General features: G+C 36.3%; 1 protein-coding gene across 1 annotated transcript in view; it reads left to right on the top strand.

Annotated features, from left to right (window-relative positions):
• The window catches only part of PTAR1 (protein prenyltransferase alpha subunit repeat containing 1), a gene marked incomplete at its 5' end in the record, with an annotated part of 47,777 nt that overhangs the window by 8,152 nt on the left and 13,874 nt on the right, over positions 1–25,751 (top strand). Inside the window, 4 exons of the mRNA XM_082634305.1 lie at positions 2,115–2,284; positions 11,842–11,908; positions 20,774–20,878; positions 22,973–23,186. Coding sequence (XP_082490431.1) covers positions 2,115–2,284; positions 11,842–11,908; positions 20,774–20,878; positions 22,973–23,186 — 556 coding nt within the window. The remainder of the gene's footprint in view (positions 1–2,114; positions 2,285–11,841; positions 11,909–20,773; positions 20,879–22,972; positions 23,187–25,751) is intronic.

Genomic DNA, 25,751 nt, shown 5'->3' with positions numbered 1-25,751 from the left:
TAAGTTCATTAATTAATGGAAGAACATACTATTTGAGAAAGGATGTTTCACATAGACAAGACTGTAAATTCTTTATAATTGAAAAGAATGAGTGCAGGTTTTACAAAAATATTTTTGTGCTTGCTGGTTCATTTACTGTGTAAGTCAACTGCCCTATGTATTGTTTATTAAATCTCTGCCTGTAAATTTTCTTTTTTTTTAAAATTGAAGTATAATTGCTTTACAATGTTGTGTTAGTTTCTGCTGTACAACGAAGTGGATCAGCTGTATGTGTACATATATCCCCTCCCTCTTGGACCTCCCTCCCACCCCACCCCCATCCCACCCATCGAGGTCATCAGAGAGCACCGAGCTGAGCTCCCTGTGCTATACAGCTGGTTCCCACTAGCTATTTGTTGTACACATGGTAGCGTATATATGTCAATCCTAATCTCCCAATTCATCCCACCCTTCCCTTCCCCCACTGTGTCCATATGTCCATTCTCTACGTCTGCATTTCTATTCCTGCCCTGCAAATAGATTCATCTGTACCCTTTTTCTAGATTCCACATATATGCATTAATATATGATATTTGTTTTTCTCTTTTTGACTTACTTCACTCTGTATGACAGACTCTAGGTCCATCCACATCTCTACAAATGACCTAATTTTATTCTTTTTTATGGCTGAGTAATATTCCTTGTATATATGTACCACATTGTCTTTATCCATTCATCTGTCAGTGGACATTTAGGTTGCTTCCATGTCCTGGCTATTGTAAACAGTGCTGCAGTGAACATTGTGGTACATGTATCTTTTTGAATTGCAGTTTTCTCAGGATATATGCCTAGTAGTGGGATTGCTGGGTCATATGGTAGTTCTATTTTTTGCCTGTAATGTAAATTTTCAACTTAAGTTGAGGTGGATTAAGGGATATAGAAGCCACCACAGATGAAAATGGTCAAATCCTGAAATGTATTTTGTGTTTTAACAATATTTACATATTAGCATGTTTTTTATTTTAGAAATATATAAAGAATTATAAAAAAGAAAAGAAAATACGGCCCATAGTCTCACTGATAATATAATTTTATTAATAATCTGGTCTACGTATATTTATTAGCAGGCAAACATAAATACATTTTTGACATTTTTAAAATCATAAATAATATGTACGAGTAACTAGAAAATTTAAACTGTATAAAAATAAATCCTGTCCCCAAAAGGTTCTTGGTATCCTTTCAAGAAATTTTTTAGTGCATCTATATATCTTTTTAAAAGATTATACATACAGGGACTTCCCTGGTGGTCCAGTGGTTAAGAATCTGCCTTCCAATGCAGGGGACACGGGTTTCATCCCTGGTGGGGGAACTAAGATCCCACATGCTGTGGGGCAACTAAACAACTAAACCCATGTGCTCTAGAGCCCACACACCACAACTAGAGAGAAGCCCACAACTAAGAGCCCACACACCGCAATGAAGACCCAGAATAGCCAAAAAAAAAAAAAAAAAAAAGAAAGAAAAGAAAAAGAAAAAGACTAGGACTTTGCCCTTAAAAAAAAAAAAAAGATTATTCAAAGGGCTTTGTGCTGTACACTGTGTTTGGCATTTTGCTTTTTTTTGTTTTATGTATCTTGGCACCCTTTCCATATCAGCATATGCAGATTTACCTCATTATTTTTTTTTCAGCTCTGTCACATGGATGAACCACATTTATTTTACCAGTCTTATATTGTTTGATACACATTCAGAGTATTTCCAGATTGTTGCACTGTTGCCATGAATATCCAATGAATTCATATATTTTGGCACAGGATAATTTCTGAACAGTAGAATCACTGGGTCAAAGGGTATATGTACTTAAAAAATTGACAGACATTTTCAAATTTCTATTCAAAGATTAGACCAGTTTTCATTCCTGTAACAGCGAGTACAGCCTACTAATTTTTCCATACTCTTGTCAGTATTATCAAACTTTTAAAAGATTATTATTTCTACCAATCCAGTGGTGAGCTAAATATTTTTAAGAAAGGGAAATATGTACAGTTTTTTTAATATTCTGTAGGATATGAAAATTTTTGAAAAGGCTAGTATTCTTATCTTTAATTCTTTTTTATGTTTTACATATTAAGAGATGAAATTGGCCTGATCCCATGTCCTGAAGCTAGGTATAATCGGAGTCCCATAGTCCTGGTTGAAAACAAACTTGGCGTGGAGAGCTGGTGTGTCAAGTTCCTTTTACCGTATGTCCACAACAAACTCCTTTTGTACAGAACAAGAAAGCAATGGCTGAACAAAGATGGTAAGTATGGAGTCTATCCTCTTTCTTTGACTTTTAGAAGCAGCATGAAATATAGTGGGAAGAACTCTCTCTGATGTTGCCATTCCTGGATTCTAGTTCTGGCTTTTTCATTCACTGCCTGGGCAGGCGTTTAACGTCTCTGTCAACTGAGGAGCTTGGACTCATCACTCGTTTTCTAATTTTGCATCCATGATGATTCTGTGGAAGGTGCCTCAAGCAGGGTGCTAGGCCCTCTACTGCAAACAGATATTCTGATTTTTTTTTTTTTATGTATTGGGGTCATTTGTAAGATATTTGAAGAAAGCATCTTATGGCTAAAAACAGTTTGAAAATCTGTGAAGTGGACTCTAGTCCCTACAAGCTCTGATTCTCTGGTTTCTAATCCTTTAGTACATTATGAGCAATAGCACTAATTTAATAGCAGTCCAAATGAGATAACCAAGGTGTGATGGTGGTAGTTATACTGTGAACCAGGTCAGTGGTTTATGATGGTGATGTTGTACTTTGACTCCCAAGTAAGCTCTGGCCCACTCTGTTCTGTTCCTATGCTGAAATGAGCAAAAGAAAACCATCCTATTTCTTCACTTTTCTGCTTCTCTGAGGTAGTTCTTTGCTGCATCAGACAATCCCTATTCATCCCACCTGGTGTCTTTTCCCTTTTTTCCCCCTGTATGTGATGTTAAGCCTCCATGTACACAAATTCAGTTTACTTTTTAGGTAAACGTAAGATCTGAGTTCTCACTTTTTTGGAGAGTGCTCATCCAAGACCATATTCTTGACTGTTTCTGTAAAGCTCCTTCCCCTTCCCACATACAACAGTACCTTCAAAAATGCTCAGTATATCTGGTAGCTAATTTTGAATAAGAACTTTGTTTCTTAGAGAATTTTAATTGTAAGTTCAGTAGCCATTACCGAGGGCCTACTCCTACCTGAAGCTGTTCTAAGTACTGTGGGGGATAAAAAGATGAATAATACCTGTTTCCTTTACTCAGGAAGCTTACAGTTGAGTGAGAAACAATCTCTTCATGGAGAATAGTGTTGCCAAAGGTGACATACCAATTTCCTTGTGTTCCTCTTGCCATTGTCCTTAATATACTGTCATAATAGGTTAATAGCACTTTTCCCTGTTTAGACCAGTAGAAAAGGTAATCTGATTTGAAGATTTAATGTGAAATAGTTTCTATTTTCTGTTTCACTCAATTAGTCCACTGATATATATATTTCTTAATTATAAGGCTATGTCTAAGTTTATGGCATAACTTAAGTTTGTGGCCGAAACTTAAAGGCATAAGTTTAGGCATAAACTTAAAGTTAAGGGCATTTATCTGTTGTTAGACCCTCTTTCATTCTCCATTCCATTACCCTATAGTAGTTTTCATCAACATTAAGGTACAAAGTAGCACCATGTGAATCCATCAAGTTATTTTTTTGCCTAACAGAGCTATATTGTGTATGTTCTGGCACACAGAAATGTATGATTGAGCCAATACATAACTAACTCTGCAGGGGGAGACAAATGATGCTCTTGTAGAGAAGAAACAGTATGAATTTGAAAGTGTCAAAGGCTGTCTTTTCAGATCATTAGCTTTTGCCCATTCATGTATGCTAGCCCAACCCGCCTTCTTCCTGTAGTCTTCCAAGTTCTTCTCTCCATTTCCCTGTTTCTTGTCTTTCTAGGCAGTGCACTGTAGGCTTTGCTAAATCTCCTCATCATGCAGTTTTATCTTGATAGACCCAGGAGAACCCAGGCAGAAGATCAAATGGTTAAGCTCACTCACATGAATTGCTGACATCTAAGGTTTGAATTCTGATGCAACTGTGTGTGTGTACAGAAGCAACTTGATTTTATCTTAACCTATATCTTCATGGAAGTAGTTTTCAATTTCACTTTTTGGGTGCAGCGACAGTATAGTTCAATGCGGTGTCATATATTACTCAAGTTGTATATTGTATTATTGGTAAAAATATGGGAGTGAGTTTCTGATTTGATAAAAAAAGATACCTGAAAATGCAGACTGACTAACATGAGAGTGTTCTGCTAAACTTGTGAACTGAAGAACACAGTGGTGAATTTTGCTAAGGAAAGAAAGTTAAAAGTATTAGGAAAAAGCAGTTATTTCATGAAAATGCTATACTTTTAAAATTATTCTTGTAGAAAATATACATATAAGAGCCAAGTGAAGAAAGCTGGCAGTTTAAGAACAATTTCAGAAATGCCAGTGTCTTTGTGATAGATCATGCCAAAATCCTAGGCATTCCCTTAAGAATGTATTCTGTAACTGCAGGTGACCTTTATTCTGGGGATATATATTTTTTCTTTTTAACCAAACTGAATTCATCTCTCATTAGTGTGCTGACTTCTTTAGATGTTTGAAAATCATCTGTATTAGTCAGGGTTCTCCACAGCAACAACCAATAGAGATTTTATGTATATATATACATAAAATGAGATTCATTATGATGAATTGGCTCCCATGATTATGGAGGCTGAGAAGTCCCACAATCTGCTTTCTACAAGCTGGGGACCCAGAAAAGCCAGTGATTTAATTCAGTTTGAGTCTGAAGGATTGAGAAGCAGGGGAGCCAGTGGTTTAAATCCCAGTCTGAAAGCTGGAGAAGATAAGATGAGGTGTCCCAACTCAAGCAGACAGAGGAAGCAAAAAAGGAGTAAATTCTCCTGTTTTCCTCCTTTTGTTCTATTCAGGTCCTCAACAGATTGATGTTCACCCACACTGGGGAGGGCAGTCTACTGAGTCTGCAGATTCACATGTTAATCTCATCTGAAAACACCCTCACTAATACACTCAGAAATCATGTTTAGTAATGTTTAATCTGTGCACCCTGTAGCCAGTCAAGTTTAACCATAGTTTAACCAAAAGTAACCATCACAGCCTCCCTGTTTAAATTACTGAGAGAGAAACTAATATTTTTTTAAAATGTGCTGCAGTAATAGCCATATTTGGTTTGGGAGAGGGGTGATACTGTAATTCTGATTTATGAAAAATCCATGGCACAAACAAAAAGCAAGAGAGAAGTCCATGGCACTGGAGTCCTGACTGAGCAGTGCTCTGTCCCACACTCTATGTCCAAGTCAGCGCTTCCGTCTTTTTGTTGTTGTTGTTCTTCCCTCTTTCTCACAATGCTTGCTCTCAGTCCATCACTGAGCTCTCTCTTATCTCTTCACTTCTTATTTTCTCATCTGGACAAATATTACCTCATAGTTGGTCTACCCTATTTTCGGCCTCTCTTCTGTAATCCATGTCCGTCATGCCACTAGTCAGTCGTTTCAAACAACAATTCTTAGAAACACAGTTTGAAATATGCTTTTCTGATGTTTGTATCCTCTTGTTTCATGATGCCTAGAGGGACAAGGTAGAGTCATTATCCTTGACATGGTATTCAAGGGCCTTCACGATCTGTCCCCAGCCTGCATTACCAGCTTTTTCCTCTACTTTTTTTTTTTTTTTTTTTTTTTTTGAGGTACGCGGGCCTCTCACTCTTGCGGCCTCTCCCGTTGCGGAGCACAGGCTCCGGATGCACAGGCTCAGCGGCCATGGCTCACGGGCCCAGCTGCTCCGCGGCATGTGGGATCTTTCCGGACCGGGGCACGAACCCGCGTCCCCTGCATCGGCAGGCGGACTCTCAACCACTGCGCCACCAGGGAAGCCCTCCTCTACTTCTGTATTCAGCATCAGAGGTTGTAGACTCTCAGCCCCCAGGCTGAAGCCAGCCCACAGGTTTATTTTGGTTGGCTTGTATAATGTTTTTAAAATTGTTTTTAAAACAACTTTGTTGTTGGATAAACATTTCAAATCAGGATGAACTTCTAAAATTAGGATGGAAATATGGATTTCTGCCTTCACTTGAAAAATCAGAAGCCTTGAATGCATCCATTTCTGCGCAGCAGCAATTGGCTGAGGATCATAGCCTTTGCTTTTCTTGACTAGGCAAGCAGCCTATTCCAGTTGACTGCAACCTCCTCATGTCCTTCAGACACTGAGGCAGTGTCATTTGCTACTTACCAGGTTTGCTTTGCCTCTTTTTTGCCATTTATTTGAACCCTGGAAGCATTTGAGTTTGCATTCCAGCCACAACAAACACTGTTCCATTCTTGGACTTTGCTGTGTACTACTGCCTTAATTCCATGCCTTTGCTGAGTTCAGGTTCAGGTCTAATGTTGTCATTATTGTTGTGTTTGCCAACACACACACATGTGAAGCCTCTTGACTGCTCCAGGAAGCAACAATTACTCCTTTGCACTCTGGTGGGAGTCCTTATTCATACTGCATACATAGTAGAACTTACCACACTTTATTGTAGTTGATTATTTAAACAACATTTATCCCAGCTAGGTTGTGGGTTTGTTAGAAAGAGGGGTTATAGCTTGTCTTTATTTACTCAGCACTCTTATGTGTTCAATAGACATTTGTCAAATAAGTAACAAGAGTTTGGTAAGCAAGAAGGTTTTAGCTTAGTCTGGCTATTGATTCAGTGACTGTATTCTGTAATAAACAGGACCTTTCTGATATTTACCACTAGCCTCACCTCAAGCCTCTCTTGTTGTGGTAACCTGAATGTATTTTAGAGGAAGAGATTAATTAATCCAAGTTGACCTTGGATTTATTTTTAGATGCATGAAAACATATCTCTGTTAGAGACAGTTGTCAAACCCAGTGTCCAGTACCAGGTGACTGCTCACCTTGGGCCATTTCTAGAATGCATTGAAGCCAAGAAAGCATATTGGTCTTTCTCTGACTTTTCTGTAACATCCTTAAATGTTCTCTTTGTTACAGCTGAAATTTAGGTACTTTTTTTCCTGTGTATAATGTGCCCTGATTCATTTTCTCCTTGTGATGTGATGATGAGCTAGTCATATATTGGAGTGTGTGTAACAAAGGAATGGTTATTTGCTGGTATATGTTCTGGTGTTTGGAGAGAGATCTGTTTAATTTCAAGAGACTGTAGGGATATCAATAGCTCACATCTTGGTAAAACTACAAAGAAATGGTATATAGTTGATGAGATGGAGAGAGTGAAATAGTCAACTGTTGATTATACATGTTTATCTTTAGATCTTTGGTTCAACACTCACTTGAAGACAGCAAAGTAATTATAGACAGTGTGCTAGGTTGGAAAGAGCATCTTCTTTGCAAGAAAAACAGAGCTGGATTTAGACTCAATTTATCAGCACACTGAAGTCATTTAGCAGTGATTTTAGGCAAATTACTTAACCTTTTCCTAGTTCCACACCAAAAGAAGAGAATTCTCACAGGTCTCAGAGGGTTGTTGTGAGGATCACATGAATTAGTGTATGTAAAGCACCCAGCACAGAGACTGGCATGTCATTGACTCTCAAGAAACACTAGTTTCCTTTCTCTCATTAACCAGAGCCAGTGAGGAAGGAGAGCAGGAAAAAATATATAATTCAGTAAGGATTCTTTAATTATGTCCAATATTTATAACCTAGTTACTTCTCCTTCATTGGCCCTTTTCCATTTCTGATATTCTACTTCACCCCCACCTCTTGGATCTGACTGGAATGCTTCTTAAAGGAGGTCCCATCTGAACTTAAGTCCTGAATCAGGAAGAGTTAGCAGTTTATCAAAGAGGAAGGGGGAAGGGTATGTGACTGTATGTGTTACTAGGCATTACTGGTGGTTGGCCAAGGCTGTTGATAAGTTTTAAGTGTGTTTAGAGAATAAGTATGTTTAGAGAACAGGGAGGGTTTGAGAAGGATCCCTCCACTCAGCAGTCGCTGCTCAGCCAGCTCAAGAGATTCTTTTCCTCCCTCTGGTGGCATCCAATCCCAGTATCACTTATAACTGGGCTAGGAGATACAGGCTTTGTAACAGGAGTTATCACTGAGTGCTTGCTGTGTGTCAGGTATTGTCCTAACAATTCATGGGTATGAATCATGTAATACACCCATGAGGTAGTACTATTATTAGCTCAGTTTTACGTATGAGGAGGACACTAAGGCACAGAAAGATTGGTGTGCCTCGGAACTTCCCAGTCAGTAGTAGAGCTGGGCTCTGAACCCAACAGCTGCTGTTGCCTTGCTAGGGGGAGACCCTCCAGTAAAAGAAGTGCTCTTCACACATCCACAAAATGAAAAGTGGGGGCTTAGGTATTTTCTATGTTAGTTTTTGCCTTGTGCTGCTATACAGAAGTATCTTGTGGAGGATGAACTCCTCTTCATTTATGGGTGGAGAAGGAGAGTTGCATTAGAAGTACAAACAAATAGCAACTATGATTGGTCAAATACACATTTTTTTTTTACTGCAGAAAGGGAGAGTCCAAGAAACTAAATACCAGTTTATCTCATTATCTGGAAAGTGTAATGGATTTTGAAAAATTGTGGACTTAAAAAAAAAATTCCAGAGGCCTTACCATCATGCACAAACATTTTCATACAGCCACTTAATAACCAAGTGGTTTTTTTGTTATTGTTTATTACACAAGTTTAGAAATTTAGACAGCTTTGCAATAAGAACAACTGCCTCATTTTTTTGACTTCTTTGATTAATTGATGTTGAGAATATTCATTTCTTGATAAGTAGTAATGGTGTTTAGTTGAACAAGTATTTATTGAGTCAAACTGTGTGTCAAACAGCTATGGAGAAATGGGATGAATTTCATTGCTTACAACACTAAGGTTGATGTTATGATCCCCATTTCATAGATAAGGAAACTGAAGTTCAAAGACATTAAGTTATGTAGGCAGTAAGTGGAGAAGTTGAGATTTGAACCCAGGCAGAATGGCTTTAAGGCCTGTGCTCTTACCACTTCTCTGTGATGTGGGCAGACTTGGAATTTCTTTTGGGCAGAGGCCATATTTTTTTCATCTTTGATGAATGAATGGCTAATTTGAAGGTGTATTAGAGAGGACCTGCATCCAAAAAATATACAGTCTCATCAAGAGGATAATATTTATATAAGTTCAGTAACAAAGTAAGATATACACAGAACATAGAGATGAAAGATTGCTTTCAACCATGTAGGTCAGGAAGGCCTTTATAGAGAAAGATGCTTTTTTTTTTTTTCTTTTAAATTCAGGGATAGGAGGACATTTCTGGCAGAGAGAATAGGAAGCAGGTAAATCTGAGTTATAGCCAGAGAAGAAAAGGTAGGCAGATGGGCAGTATGTTTAGGGAATGGGGGGTGTTTGGTTCAGGTGGAATGTAGCACATGAAGGGAAAGTAATGGAAAGCCAGGCTGACAAGGACATTGGGACCAGATTCTGTTTTCCAGGTACATTTCTCCAGCACCCTCAGCTTCAGTCACTCTCAGGATACCCATAATCTTTTGAGAGCATACTGTGTGTGAAGTTCCCTGCCTCTTACCTTTGCTCATACTTTTTTCCACAGTCTGTAGTGCCCTTTACTGTCTTACTCATTTATAGTCTTCCCTGGGTACTCCAGTAAGAATTAATTGCAGCTGCTTTGGTGGTCCCCAAAATGTGGTATATGTTTCTACTTCACAGTTATTTTAGTTTGCCTTATAATTGTTTACATATTCTTTCCAACTAAAGGTTAACCTTTTAGAAGGCAAGATCAGGTCTTGCATTTCTCATAATATCCATTCTCTCAGTCCTGTGGGCCCAGTTTAATCTCTGCACATAGTCAGTACTTGGTATATTTTGGAATTAAAGGAATAATGGTATAGAAAATTGTATTTAATTTCCCTGGTAAATGTTAAATTAGTGCCAAAAACTACTAAAAGTAAAAGAAGGAAGAGGTTTATTAGATTGTACTTTATAGACATATTGACATTATATAATATATACATTGATACTATATAGTATGTTTGTAATATAGACATTTCATGATGCTTGTAATGAGGAGGATAAAGTTCAAAAATAAATGTGTGCTAATCCTACCTTTTGTTGCTTATTTATCAAATGTTATAATATATTCAGTAGTAATGAAATCATAGGCTCACAATAAATGTTAATCTCTTATTGAGATGGTTGAGAATTGAATAATTGATTTTCATGTTCACTAAAATATTTTAAGATGACTATAGGGATGCACTTATGTGTATTTACTCTTCGATTTTTAAAAGTTTATCTTTTACTTAAACAGGGAGTGCCCCGATTATTTATTGTAGACAGACATTTCAACTGCAGTATAATTGAGTTATTAAAAGCAGTCAGACGCTGTCATTGCACATACTAATTAGGTGACTCTGGGCAAATTCCTTAAACTCTCTAGATGTCCATTTCCAAATATCTTGGATTATGATTGTGAGAGTACAATGAAATAATGTAAATAAAATAATAATGTGCCTGATACATAATAGTGCTAAATAATTATAACAGTTTTTATTATTTTATTTACTTAGCATTTAATATGAGCTTGGTAGAGGTTACTATAATTTAGTATTATGCCCTAGCCTGATCATCTTAATCCTAAAATTCTTTTTTTCAGTTTTAATAAAATGAAGACGATATGTCTAAATATTACTGACTTTGTTTTATTAAATATAGGCTTATGGAGCTTATTCAAGACCATGATAGATACATAGCTAATGAATATGAACAGACAATACAATGAAAATAGAAAATAGTAAACAAAATCAAAAATGTTTGTATTAATAATTGTAATTAAAGATGTAAATTAAAACAGAAACAAAGTACAATTTTTTTATCTGCCACATTCATTTTCAAAAATATACTTACATAGGTCAAAGTTACCGGGACATAAGTACACTCACATTACTCTTGGCAATGTAAATAGATACAGTCCATTTGGAGAACAATTTGGAAGTGTTTAGTAGGAGCCATACTGATATTTGTATTGTTTGACATAGTAGTTCTACTCCTGGAAAAATATCCAAAGAAAATAATCTATGAGACAAAACGTATGCTTAAAAGTGTTTGTAGTAGTATTATCCATAACAGTAAAAACAAAATAGGAAACAGCCTAAAGAATAAGATAAATGATAATATATTAAACTGAAGGATTGTTATGCAGTTGTTAAAAATGCATACTGTAGCAATACAGGAGAATGCATATGTAATAATGTTGAGTGAAAAACATAGAACACAATTGTGCATTTATCATTGCTATAACTGTAAAAATGTGTGTAAGAAATAATCTTTGCAGGGGAATGTAAATGAATTGTTAACTAAGTTGGATTATATGTGATTTTCTTTTTGAAAATTTGCACGTAGTCAATTCTTGAAATATTTGTGAAATTAAATGAATAGTGGTAGAGAAATTGTGTTTCTTTTTTTGTGCCAAAAACTACTAAAAGAATGAATAGGTTAGTTTGATTATTCTTTATAGACGTATTGTAAAGTGGTTTCAGTGTCAACTTTTAAAAAGTTATACTTATCATAAGTAGAAGAAAATCTTCATGTCTTTGTGTCTGAGGATAATCTTTGTGTCTCTGACAGCTTAGAACAAAGTTATCATTAAAATTACTATGACATGAGATATAAGTATAATGTGATATATATATATATATATATAAAATAAAGAGGACCTTAAAAGAAAGAGAAGCCACACCTTCAAGGGTAGGACTGTTTTTAATATGACTTCTCTTTATTTTAGAATTGATAGATGTCACATGCACCCTGCTACTTCTAAACCCAGACTTTACCACTGCGTGGAACGTGAGGTACGTCATTCTCATCAGTGATAAAATGAAATGGCCCAAATTTCTGAAGACATATAAGCCCCATGAATTGTTAGCTTTTTGAAAAGTGAAATATAAATCACATATTCATGGCATCTTAAACTTATTTCTTCTTTATAATATCTCCATGACAATTCTGATATACACTTTGCCCCTTTTTGCATGTTTATGTCTGTTCTCCCTAACCTTCTTGCCTGAAATATAAATTTTCACGTTGAATTACAGTATACCATTTGATACATGCTTTTATCTTCCTTCTTTTTTTAGGGGGGGTAGAAGGAATCAGCATAATTGGTTGTATTGTAAAGTGTTGGTTAGTATATTTGAGAAGCAGTGCAGTAGAAAGTGTAAAAGTGAGCTTTCAAGATCACAAACTGTTAGTTTAGTCACATTGTGACCTCTGTGGGCAAATCATTTGAAGTCTCTGGCACTCAGTATTTTGGAGAAGGACCACATATTATTAGTATCTTAAGTTCTTTAATTCTGATTGTTGTGACTTTAAACACAGAATACTTTATAGAAATATTAAAATTCAAATCAGGTTCATTTCTTAAAATTTTCATTTAAACAGTATGTATGGTTTTTAAAACTTGGTGGTTCTTTAGACTAACACAAATTTTCCTGGAGGAAAGCAGGATACAAATTGTAGATAAATAAAAGTGAAGTCCTGTTGAACATTGTGAATTCATTTAAAATTTCCTATAGGAAAGAGCCATAAATTATAGCTCTTTATCTTTAAAGATGACTTAAACAATACTTTAATTTTCTGTGAATTTTAATTCCACATTAGTGTTTTATAATACGCACTGAATTTTACATTTGTAGCTAGTTTTATTAAATTTAGGTAACCTCTATTATTTTTTTAATTGTCTTTTGACTGATAATGATCAGATATTTAGAGTAAAGAGTGAGAAAGGATAGAATGAGATAGAAGGCCTTAAAAATTTACAAATTTTAGAATTCTGATTTTCTTTCATGGAAAGCTCCACAGTGGTTAGGGAGTAGACTAATGTTTATGAGTGGCTACTCTATTCCAGGGACCATACTACAACTTTATATGTTATTTAACCCAAACAATACTTGACAATATTTGTTCATTCATTCATCAAATATTTATTGATTAACTGTATACTCTATGCTAGGTCCTAGGCACTGGGAATAGAACCATGAGCAAAACAAACAAAAATCTCTGTCCTTGTGGAACTTTTATTCTAGCAGAGGAAGAAAAGCAAAAAGGACATTAATAAGTGAAATATATGGTAGATCAAGTGTTGGTTAATCCCATGGAGAAAAAGTGGGAAAGGAAGGTAGGGAAGACGAGTAAGAGAATGGAAGGAATGGTATTGCAGTTTTAATAGGCTACATTTGAGCAAAGACTGCCATGAAGCCAGGGATCAATCTCTGTCAGTTTTGGGCTAAGAACATTCCAAGTAGAGAGAACAGCAAGTGGAAAAGCCCTCAGGCATGACTGAAGTGTTCCTGGTTATTCTGGAACAGCAAGGAAGCCAGGGTAGCTGGAGTAGCATGAATGAGGGAGAGAGTAACAGGAGATGAGGCCAGAGAGTGATGGGCCAGATCTCACTGGGCTTTGTAGATCTTCATAAGCTGCTGTAGAAATTTTGACTTTTACTTGGGGTGAGATTAGAAAGTCATTGAAGGTTTTCAAGGTTAGGAGGGACAATATCTTATGTTTTAAAACTCTGGTTCCTGTGTGGAAAGTAGACTGTAGGAGTGCAGGGAGTGGTTAGGAAGTTAAGAAGTGGTTGCCGTAGTTTAGGTGAGTGATGATGGTGACTGAGGTAGATAAAGCTCAGCACTAGAAGTGGTGTGAAGCAGGTAAGATTCTCACTGTATTTTATAAACTATGTAAGCTTTGACTGTATTTAATAAACTGATTTTAAAGACACAGATGATAAATTGGATGTGAGAGAATGAAGAAGGTCAAGATTGACTCTGGTTTTTGGCCTGAGCAACTGAAAGGTTGAAGTTGCTATTTACTGAAATGGGGATGTCTGGAAGAGGAACATATTTAAGTGCGTGAGGGGGCAGGTGCTGGTTGGAAGTCAAGAGTTCAGTTTGGGACATGTTAGGTTTGTGTCCAAGCAGTTGTGTATGAATCTAAAGTTCAGGCGAGAGTTCTAGGCCAGATATAATTTGGGAATCACTGGAAAATGTATGCTATTTAAAGCCATGAGACTGTTTGAGATATCCAAAGTAGTGCGTATAGATATTAGAAGAGAACCAGTCCAAAGACTAAGCACTGGGACACTACAGGTTTCTAGAGCTGCACAGTTCAATATAGTAGCCACTAGCCACAAGTGGCTGTTGAGCCCTTGAGATATGACTAGTCTCCGTTGAGATGTGCTGTAAGTGTAAACTACACATCAGATTTTGAAGACTAAGTACCCCCCAAAGTAAAATATTTTTCTTATTTGTAATTTTTATATTGATTACATGTTGAAATTATATTTGGGGTATATTAATTAAATACAATATATTACTTTGTACTTGTTTTTAATGTAGCTGTTAGAAAATTTTAAATTACATATATGGCTCACATGTATGACTCACATTATATTTCTATTGGATAGCGCTGTTCTAGAGTTTGTGAGATGAGGAAGAATCAACAAAGGAGACTTTTAGGAAGGTACTATAAACGTAAAACTGAGCGCTTTCTTAAGGGTAGAGACCATGTCTTTTTTTTTTTCCCTTGTTTCCTAGCCTCTAACACTTTAGTGCCTGGTATACAATAGATACTCAGTTTGCAGACTGGGCACTGAAAATAATTAAATTCAGTGAAAAAGAAATGAGTGTAATAGAGAAGTGGGAGTACCATTTTTATTTATGTTCACAGATTCCTCATCATTACAGAGGAATTTAAAATCCTCCCACAAAAAAAAATTCTTACTACCATAATGTATATACACAAACACATATAATTCATTGTATATTCTATACGGCAGTTTAGTGGTGAAGAGAGAACCTAGTTCTTAAGATATATGGATCTTAGTCCTGTTTCATCAATTAACTAGCAGTTGACTTGGACAAGACCTTTAACTTCTCGGGAGTTTTAGTTTCCATATCTGTGAAATAAAATATCTGAATTAGGGCTTCCCTGGTGGCGCAGTGGTTGAGAGTCCGCCTGCCGATGCAGGGGACACGGGTTCGTGCCCCGGTCCGGGAAGACCCCACATGCTGCGGAGTGGCTGGGCCCGTGAGCCATGGCCGCTGAGCCTGTGCATCTGGAGCCTGTGCTCCACAACGGGAGAGGCCACAACAGTGAGAGGCCTGCGTACTGCAAAAAAAAAAAAAAGATCTGAATTAGGTGATTTTTTTTTTTTTTAATGATTCTGTTGAAACTGTGTTTTGATTGTGTGTGGTTTGGTCTTATGAAGGGAAATTGCTCCATAAATCTGACTTCAGTGATGTTAATAGCAGTTAATCTTGAGGCTATTCTAGTAAGATGATTTAGTAAGTTTTGTGCTAGATGAGTAGAAAGGAAATCTTGATTTTTAAGAAACCCATTGTAGATATGTGTTCTAGTAAATTTTAATTTGTATTGGTAAGATTGACATATAAAGACATAGAATCATGAGTACATTTTGAGCAAAAAACAAACAACTTTGGAAATAAACTGATCTAATGCTGTAAGTTCTCACAAATCAAATACTCAACATTTTATATTTAATTGTTGGTACATTTCTTCTGCAGTAGCTTTGGGAATCGTTGAATGATCTTTGGCTGTATTTTATAAACTACTAAAAGATGTTGTAACATATCAGTAGTTCACTTTATAGGTGTCACAGTCTTAGGAAGAAAAACAAGTGCAAGAATAAGTTTTTGAGCTGATCTGTGATTATAGTATGTGATGCATATAGTTAAAAGACCCAGCTGGTTCTAGAAAAAAAATGACTGGTACATTTTTTTTTTTTTGCTTTGAATTTGCTTTGAAAATTGGTGAATTAATTGATGAAAGAGGTTGACTTCATAATAATGTCCTATTTTTCCCTCAGTCTATGAACACAGAGTAAGCAAAACATCTTTGAGCAGCTAGAAGAGCTGACACCAAGCTCCAATGATTCATATTCTTTACTCAAAGATTGATTTAAATTTAATTGGTAACTTTACTTTATGCAGATTTGATGTTTGGTTCAGACACTTTGAGCTTGGAGACCTTGAGCAGGTTACTGAATCTCTCCCAGCTTTTGTTTCCTCATCTGTAAAACTGAGGTAACATTGGGTTGTACCATATAAAATTGGTTTTTTTGTAAATCAGAAATGATTAAATCCAAACTTTCAGATCCTGGTTTCTAACACCATTCTCTAATAAAAGGAACTGGGCTTTTTGGAGAAATGGCTGATTCTAGGACCAGGCTGGGAAATACACCAAATGAGCCTGGAACATCTTTGAGAGACAGAAGGGAAGTGCTTCCATTCACCAAAGCCGGAACAGTTTGAACGATAAAATAACATAGTATTGGATTATACCCCAAAGTAGAAAATGGATATCCATAAGTCCATACTGATAAAAGAAATGCTCAAATAAACAAACAAATAAGAGACAATAGACAACTCTCCCATACAGAAGAATTCCAAATAATTTATCTAGGTAACTCCCCTCAAAGAGATGGAGCATATATCTTCACTCCTTAAAGTGTAACCTTTTTCCAAAAAGTACAGTGGAGGAATCTAGCGTATACTGCCTAAGCCAGGTATTCAAGGTCAACATCAACAGTGACAAGTCATGCTGATATTATGTACCCATGATATATGATGAAAATGGCACTTTACCTCTGTGGTCCCCTCAAAACCGATAGCTGTAGTCTAATCATGAGAAAAATATCATACAAAATACCCAATCAGTACTCTCAAAACTGTCAAGGCCATCAAAAACAAGGTATATCTAAGGGACTGAGAGGAGCCTACAGAGATATAACAACCAAATATAATGTGATATCCTGGTGGGACCCTGATATACAAAAAGGACATTTGGTAAAAACGAAGCGATTCTGAATAAAGTATGGACTTCCAATACTAATCTATCAATGCTTCATCAGTTGTGACAAATGTACCGTAATAATATAAGATGTTAATAATAAGAGAAACTGGGTACAGGCCATACAGAAATTCTCTGTACTATTCTTAAGAACTTTTCTGTAAATTTAAAACAATTCTAAAATAAAAGGTTTATTTTAAAAAAACAACAAAAAATTGAATATTGGCAGTGTTATATTATTTAACATAATACAGGATCTTTGTGAGAACTGAAGTAGAAAATATATGTAATTCACTTAACACACTGCCTGATTCAGGAGAAGTGTTCAATAAATGGTAGTTTTTATGAGGATGACTTTTATTATTATCATTATTGTTATTTCACACAAAATAACTGAAGATTAAGGGGTGAAAAAACGGTGGCATATGTTTATTCAGTATTTACTATATGCCAAGTACTGAGGCTAACCAGTTGACATTTAGCCATGGACATGATACACACGGCCCCTGGTCTCCTACAAATTTTGGATAGAGTGACAGCAGAGAGAAGCCATAGTTTGAGATGGTAGACAAGACATAAAAACTTTATAATAAGATAAACTTTGCAGAAATATAAAAGCACAGGAACTCATATAGAGAAAGAAAACACACTACTTAACCTTAGTAGTAGTACTAAGTACTATGTAGTAGTAGCCTGGAGGCTCCTGTGGGTGTGTTTTAACCAACACTAGCTGATTTTCATAGTGATGAACTACAGTCTTCAAGGGAAAGTAATGAGGTTTTTCATATACTGTTTAATTAGTAAGTGAAATGTGTAGCAAAAATTTTAAAGGAGTAACTTTTATTGTTTGAAAAATCTATGTGAGAAACCTCATTCCTTTTTATCATTCTACTTTTTATTATTTCTTAAAACTGCTTTAGTCTCCTCCCTTCTCCCACATTTAAAAAAAAGTCAGCCCTCACATAATTTAATCCTATAACAAGGTTGCATGTGTAGCATAGCACTGTTTCTTACCACCCTGCTCTCTATCCCAAATGACACAGATGCCTTGTCCTTTCCTAATTAGTTTTTTCCATATTTATTTGATGACCCTCACTTCATGCCTTCTTCATCTGTTAGCAATGGACCATCTAAGGCTTTTAGGATGAATATAGAAGCCCAACTTTATTCAGTATGCCAGAAAATAAAGTCACCTCAAATTTAAGACAACACTCCATTTCCTCAATAACAGTCCCCCCCAAAAAAGAATTTTTTAGGCTAATATCAATATGTAAACCTTAAGGTAAGTACATGAAATAAGCAAATTTCTTCTTAGGATATTTAATTTTTCAATTTAGTTACCTTTAAAATAACATGTTACCTGAAATATTTTAATTTATAAATTCTTCATCTTGCTCTCACATTTCATTAGACAGTTCAAACTCCTCACATGGCTTATTGACATCAGTGACTTGGTCATCACGGGAACTATTTTTTGAGTTATCTAGCACAGTTTTCCAGAGCACATCATGTTTACTTACATTTTAGTTGTTTCAGATACAGCACTTTCCAAATCCATGTGTGACTGGAAGTTTTATCTCAGATGAGATTCCTACTTGAATATATTAAAGCAGGTGGTTTTTTGTTGGATCTCTAGGTTATATGATAGCCATAACTTAACCACTTACCATATTTCTTTTTCAAGTGATCTTTTAAAAACTTGCTTTATAATGGTCCAACACCTACAATGTTCAGTCCTTCCCCAGGAATGTTTATTAAATTGATAGTAAAATTTTGCTACCTTTTTTAATGATTCTATCAGACGATCTTTTTAAGCATCCATATATACCATTGATTGAGGTTGTTTCAGACTAAGATATCTTCACAAATATGACTTTGTTGTTCAAAATAAAGAGATTAAGAGATGGCTCTTATTTAAGAAACTTTGTAAAGATTCAGTTGTAAGGTAACTTCCTCTTTTCTGAAGAAAATCTTATTTCCCCTTATATATAGACATATATGGGAATATAGGTAGGCAGTTGTAAATAAGGAGAGGTTTTAAATTTAGTAAATGAAAATTTGGCTTAATACAATAAGTTCTCTACAGTAGTGGTTTTTAAACTCTAGTGTGCCCTGGAGGGCTTGTTAAAACACATTGCTTTGCCTCGCTGGAGTTTTTGATTCAGTGGGTCTGGGGTGAGACTTAAGAATCTATATTTCTCACAAGTTCCAAATGATGATGATGTTGCAGTTAGGGACTCTACTTTGAGGAACAAGTGCTCTACAAAGTAGTTTAAATTACATAGAGCGATATTTTGCCTTCTTTTACACTACAGGTATCCTGACTTATTGTATGAACAAAACGTTACTGATTTTGGAAGAGAAGGGATCTAGAATTGCAGAAATAACTGGCTGTTGCATTAAAATATTCTTTTAATGACATAGATTTCCTGCACATTGAAAGAAAAATAGTCAATAAATCATTTTTTAAAGCAGCCATAAACCTTGGCATTACTTCAGATTATTTTACAGAGTGAAGTTACTGATCTGAAATAAAATTGATTGTAAAATGCAAGTACTTATTATCACTGTATAGTATTTTCATTAAAAAGGAATTTATTTTCCTTATCAAATAAAATTTTAGAAATAGTACATTGCTGTTGGAAAGAAAATGTATTGTGGTATTTAGGAACTAAATCCATCTAAGTAGTTGAGACATATGAGCTGGGCTCTGGTTTTGTTGAGATTACCATCTCTAAAATAAATGAATGGTCAGCCCTACCACAGGAAAGACATTTTAAAGTTAATAAAAACTAGCAAGTGACCTAATTTTATTATAAAACAGTGGATAACTTGAAAAATATGAGTGTAATCAGTAATATCAGAGCTTATTATTAAAAACTTATCTGAGAAATTCAATCTAAAATTAGAGTAACCTGAGAAATAGGTGTAACTCTCTTGCGTGACAGGTTATAATTGCACTGAAGCTTTGAACAGTCTTAAAACAACAACAAAAAGCTCATATTCCTTTTACTTCTGTTTATATTTCAAAAAGGAATGGTCTAATGTATCAAGAGCCATCCAAGTATTTCACCTGGTAATATGTCTTTTGGAAACTTATCCTAAGTAGTAGTACAAACAAAAGAAGTTATAAGCACAAAGATTGTTTCAGAATTCTTTTAGAATAGCAAAAACTTGGAAGCAACCTAAAATGTCTAATTATAGGGGGAAAGGTCATTAAATTACAGGATAGCTACTGAATGAAAACTATTTGACCATTTAAAATGTTCATTTTAAAGATTATATAGAACTGTGGGGTAATTCTTAAGATATAAGAGCAGAATATAAAATTATATTTTAAAATACATATGCATATGAGGAAAGGTAGAAGGGAAAATTCAAAAATAATAATAGTAATTTTGTTAGGGTAGTTATTGAATGAACGATTTTTTTCCTACATCTCAGTCCAGTGTGTTTGTTGCTGTATGTGTGTTTTTTGGTAACAGACTAGACCATATCAAGTCCTACTTAGGAAGCTACAATTCTTGACTTGTATTGGATTTGCCCTACAGATACTGATGTCAGGCCTTGTAAGTTTTGGAAATGATACAAGCCAGAAAACCCCTTTGCCTTCTACCAAATAGATAACTAAAGTTCCACTGTTGATTTAAGAGCTTCTGTTTCTGTTTTTAAATTTGTTATTTCAAGATTATGAGAATACATTCTTGATTACTGTGTGACATTTATGAGAGTTTTATGTTTTCTTTTTTTTATTCTTGGAAATTTGCTTCACGATGAGGTTATATTAGTAGTCATGCAGTAAGTTTCTGTAGAAAGGCAAAGTAATGGTTCTTTTTATTTTTCTTTTACAGAAAAGAGCTGATCCTCTCTGGCACTTTAAATCCAATTAAGGACTTACATCTGGGAAAACTGGCCTTAACTAAGTTTCCAAAGAGTCCAGAAACATGGATTCACAGGTTTGGTTAATTTACACCACAGGATTCTTACTTAGAATTTAGAATGGCTGGAGAAACAAACAAACAAACAAACACAGAATGTGAAGCAGGTCACACAGTGATTCAGAGTATGAATTCTAAAGTCAAATTATATCTACATTTAAGTCTAGATGCCATCACTTTATATTCATGTGATCTTCAGAAATTGTTTAACCTCTTCAAGCTTTGGTTTTATCATTTGTAAAATGGGAATAATAATTATACCTATCTCAGAGTTAATGGTTGAGTTTACATCAGATAATGCATGTAAACACTACCACAGTGCCTGCCATATATGAAGTACTCAGTAAATTTTAGCTATTATTATTAACTAAAGCAATCATGGAAATTGCGTTTAGATATTCAACAGTAATGAGCAACTTGAGTTTTATTAAACTTGGATTTAATTCATTCAAGTGTGTTCCTGGTAAAGATGGTGGTGGTGATGGTTATGGTTGTTAAAATTAACCAAATAAGGGCAACTGAGGTGAATGGTGTGTGGGCTGAACTAAAGTTGCTAAGACCATAAATGCAAAGAATATTTTTAGGTAAAGGCCTGAAACAGATATCCAAAGTGCATGTAAGAACTCTTTTCAAAATCCTGGCTATCTGGAAGCATCTTACTCTTGGATCCCATGTAACTACTCTCTTTTGACTAAAATGAGATGGTGTAGGCTTACTGGTTGGGGTCAGTGAGGAGAATCTCTGAAGAAATCTGTTCTTAGTTTCTTAAGCCCCTTATAACTTTTCTTACATCCTGAGTATTTTTAGGATCTTAAAGTCAGTTTAAGGTATCTTAACTGTAATCTTGCCTTTGGCTAGCCTTGCACAGCAGCTACTTCCAAATGACATAGTTAGCTGTGTTTTCTCCCTACTAGAAATAGGGATAGCAGACTACAGAGAGGTATATGATTGTGTGCATAGAGGTTAGGAAAGGGGTGGTGGCAGGGGAAGGGAGTTATTAAATATGCAGCCATCAATTTATTGGCTTATTATTTTATAAAGCAAGTTTTGGTTGTTAAAAATAACTTCTATTATTTGAAAATGACAAAATGAGTTTTCTTACTCAATTTTCTGTACCCTGGGTTGGAAATTTTTAGTCTAAAATTTTTAGTCTAAAAAGAATGCTTTCTTATGAGAAAATATTTGTAAAACCTGAAGACATTAAGTGGTTAGAGACACTTTTTTAGTGCTTTTCATTTAAATGTATGCTAGTGAAGATCTTAAATAGACAAGGGGAAAATCTGTGGATAAAGACATTTTAAAACCTCCTTGATGGTTTAACTAATCATATTGTATTTGTTTCCTTCCAGATTCTATGCTATAATATAGAAATTTTGCTTCATGAAAGCTTAATACAGCTTCTTGTTTGCAACCAAACAAATACACGTAGGACGAGGCATGCACATATAATGAAAAGTGAACCGGGACTTCCGTGGTATCCCAGTGGTTAAGACTTCTCCTTCCAATGCAGGGGGTGTGGGTTCAATCCCTGGTCAGGGAACTAAGATCCCACATGCTTCACCGGCCAAAAAACCAAAACATAAAACAGAAGTAATATTGTAACAAATCCAATAAAGACTTCAAAAATGGTCCCCATCAAAAAAAAAACTTAAAAAAAATAAATAAATAAAAGTGAACTGTGCTCCTCTTGAGTATTTACCAACCATTAATTAATATCACCCCCTCCCACACACACAGTACCACCACACACACACACACACACACACACACACACACCCGTTGCCTTTACATTTCCTGGCCAAATGAAGTTTTGAAGTTGTCATTTTGGAACTGATGACATTCTCTTTTTGACAAATGTTAAGATTTCAGAAAGCTTTTTGTTTAATCTTTGTCCTTTATTCCCCACCACCACCCATATCCGTGCTGCTCAAATTAATTATGTCTTTAAAAACAAAAACTAAAGAACAACCCCCCCACAAAAAAAAGTTTGAAAACTGGGCATTATTTTGCATTGTCTATGAATGGAAATTAAATTGAGAATAAAAACTCTGGTGGTTTTCCTCTGTGGTTTATTTTATTTCCTCATTTCTTTCCCACATGTTACCTTAACAGGCGATGGGTGCTACAACAGCTAATTCAGGAAACCTCCTTGCCTTCCTTTGTGAACAAAGGAAACTTGGGAATAATTCCTGCAGAAAGGACACAGCAACTAATACGAGAGGAGATGGAGGTCTGTGGTGAAGCAGCAGGGAGATACCCAAGCAACTATAATGCCTGGTCCCATCGCATCTGGGTTTTACAGCACCTGGCCAAGCTAGATGTCAAGGTAGGGCTATTATTCTATGTCCCTAGGAATACTCCCTGCCTGCCATTTAAATCTTCTGGTAGTATATAGTAGTTCCTTCTCAGAGGAGCTTTAAAAGAGAGAAGTAGAGGAACTAATGACCCAGTAGGCTGGAGAGGATTGTAAGAGCTGATACCTCCCGAGAAACCCTGGTATTTTTTTTTTTAAAGTTTGCATTCCTCACCAGCATGGTTTTGACACTCTTAAGGCTAGTCCATTGGTAGAACAAAGCAGGTTTAAGCAGTAAGGAAGACAGCATAACTCATTTTGCCCTGAAACAGGAAGAGATTATTAAACCTTATAGAACTGAAATTGTTCTTTCTTGGTAGTCTTTTGTTTTGTGACTTAAAGTGCTAAATCAGCTGGCTGCCTTTTCACAATCTCCTCTGCTGGAGAGGGAACAGAAGATCTCACCCAGGTGTTCCCAAACTTGGCTGAGTCTGTAAATTACCTGAGAATTCCTATGTCCCACCCCAGGCCTACTGAATTGAAATGAAGGTAGGATTTAGAGATCAGTATTTTTCACAGGCTCAGGGGGTTATTTGGATGCAGAGCCAGGTTGAGAACTGTCACAGCCTAATCCTTTTAGTTTAGAAATGAGAAGATGGAAGTTTCTGTAGAATTTTAATGGCTTGGACTTAGCCACGGTTGTATCATTTATTATTCATCAGAATGAGAGCCAGGTATCCTTGTGCCCCTTCTTACATACTACAGCTTCTCTATTTTTTCTTCACTTCTTGTGGTATCAGTGCCTTAAGAATCTAGGGTACTCTTCTAAAAGCTTCCCAGGATTGAGACAATTTAAAGGGGTCAGAATGTCTCATGTGGTGCTTTCAGATTAATGGCGAAGCATTCTCTAATTTTTACTCACCACCCCCTTCCTACGTCTCCCTTCAGGTCCCCTCTCCCCTCTCTGTGTCCTAGCCAGAGATTGCTCCAGGATAAATAGGAGAGCTTTCACTTCTGAGGGATTTTAAGCCAACAGTTCTGGAAGAGAAGCGCTTCCCTCCAGTTTACATGGCTTTGCATTTCAGGAGGTGAGGCTACCTAATGGAGTGAAAAGAGAAAAGACAGAATCACATTAACCTGAGTTCACATTCTGGCCCTATTAGCTGTGTGTGTAAAGTAAGGCTTTAATGTTTTCCTCTGTAAGATAGGGGCTCTACTGCCTGCCTCAGTGGATTACTGTGAGAATTACTTGGGGTAATGTGTATAAAGTACTGGGCACCTAATAGAGGCTCACTAAATTTTAGTTCCTTTCTCTGCTACCCATAGATAGAAAACTTAGATGAAACTTGCCTACCAATTTGCTAGGTCAACTCAGTGCAATTCATTCATGAACAAGTAGTGAAACCCTATCATTCCCAGACACTGTTGCATACACTGGGTGAGGCATAAAGACAAAAAGCTTGCTCTCAACAAATTGAAAAATCTAGTTGAAGAAACACATACCGACAGTTACAAAGCAGTGTGACACTTGCAGGAACTCAGGGAATCCCCGGGTACAGTGGAATCACAGAAATGGCTCCTCATCCAGACTGGGCTCATTGGAAACAGCTGCCAGAGGGAGGGATACTACACTGGGGGGGTGTCTGGAGGAATGAATTCAAGTTATCTGGTGGGTTGTGAGGGATATGGAGTGCTTTAAAACCAGTCATCTCCGCTCCACAGCTTGGTATCCTGTGGGAGGTGGAAAGAGGTAAGGGGAGGGTTGAGGATAAAGGAAGGCAGAGTCCAGGTAAGCTGACAGGTCTTTGGAAACTTTCCTGCCTTTATGTGAACCTTTTAAAGTGACATTCCCATAAATCAGAAACATGAAGCCAAGGTGAAATTCCTGGTTCCTTGAGACCATCCATTGTTGAAGATGACAACTCGTTAGTAATGTGTTGACTTATCTGCCCTGGTCCACTGCTAGCCTCACATGTTGTCAGTCTGCCCTCCTCTGCCCTTGGGGGGACTTGGCACTCTTCCTGTCACCACTGCCACTGTCTCTCACTCTCAGTGAAGAGTGCTGAATTTACAAAATCCCCTTTCTGTTCTTGTAAGCCATTGGGCCCAGCTAGGAGATCAGGTACTATGCTTTGCCTGTTAGAGGAAGTAATCGCAAAAGTACCAGTTGTCTAGAGCAGCTTAAAAATACATATGAACTGAATGGCATTTTTTTACTTAGAAAACTGAAAATAATTTTTTAAAGTGCTGATATTCAGCATTGATAAGGGTATAAAAACAAGCATTGTAGAAATTGGTATAATCTTACCAAAGGGCAATATGGCAGCATTTACCAGACGTTACCCCCCAAAATGTGTGTTATCTCTAATCTAGCAGTTCTGCTTCTAGGAATTCATCCTAAAGAAAAAATGGGAGATGCAGTATGATATAGTGATTAAAGGCTCCACTCAGTGGTCATACAGACGTAATTTGAATCTTGACTCTCCCACCAATTTGCCATGTGGCCTTAAGTACGTTTCTTAGCCTCTCTAAGCTTCAGTTTCCTCATCTGTAAATTGGGGATGATGATAATTCCTACCTCATCGAGTGATGTAAATT

This window comes from Mesoplodon mirus (genome assembly GCF_964341445.2).
Source record: "Mesoplodon mirus genome assembly, chromosome: 1".
NCBI classification, from domain to species: domain Eukaryota; kingdom Metazoa; phylum Chordata; class Mammalia; order Artiodactyla; family Ziphiidae; genus Mesoplodon; species Mesoplodon mirus.
Note: the sequence above shows the minus strand (reverse complement) of the source record. Positions and strands in the feature narration are given on the sequence as shown.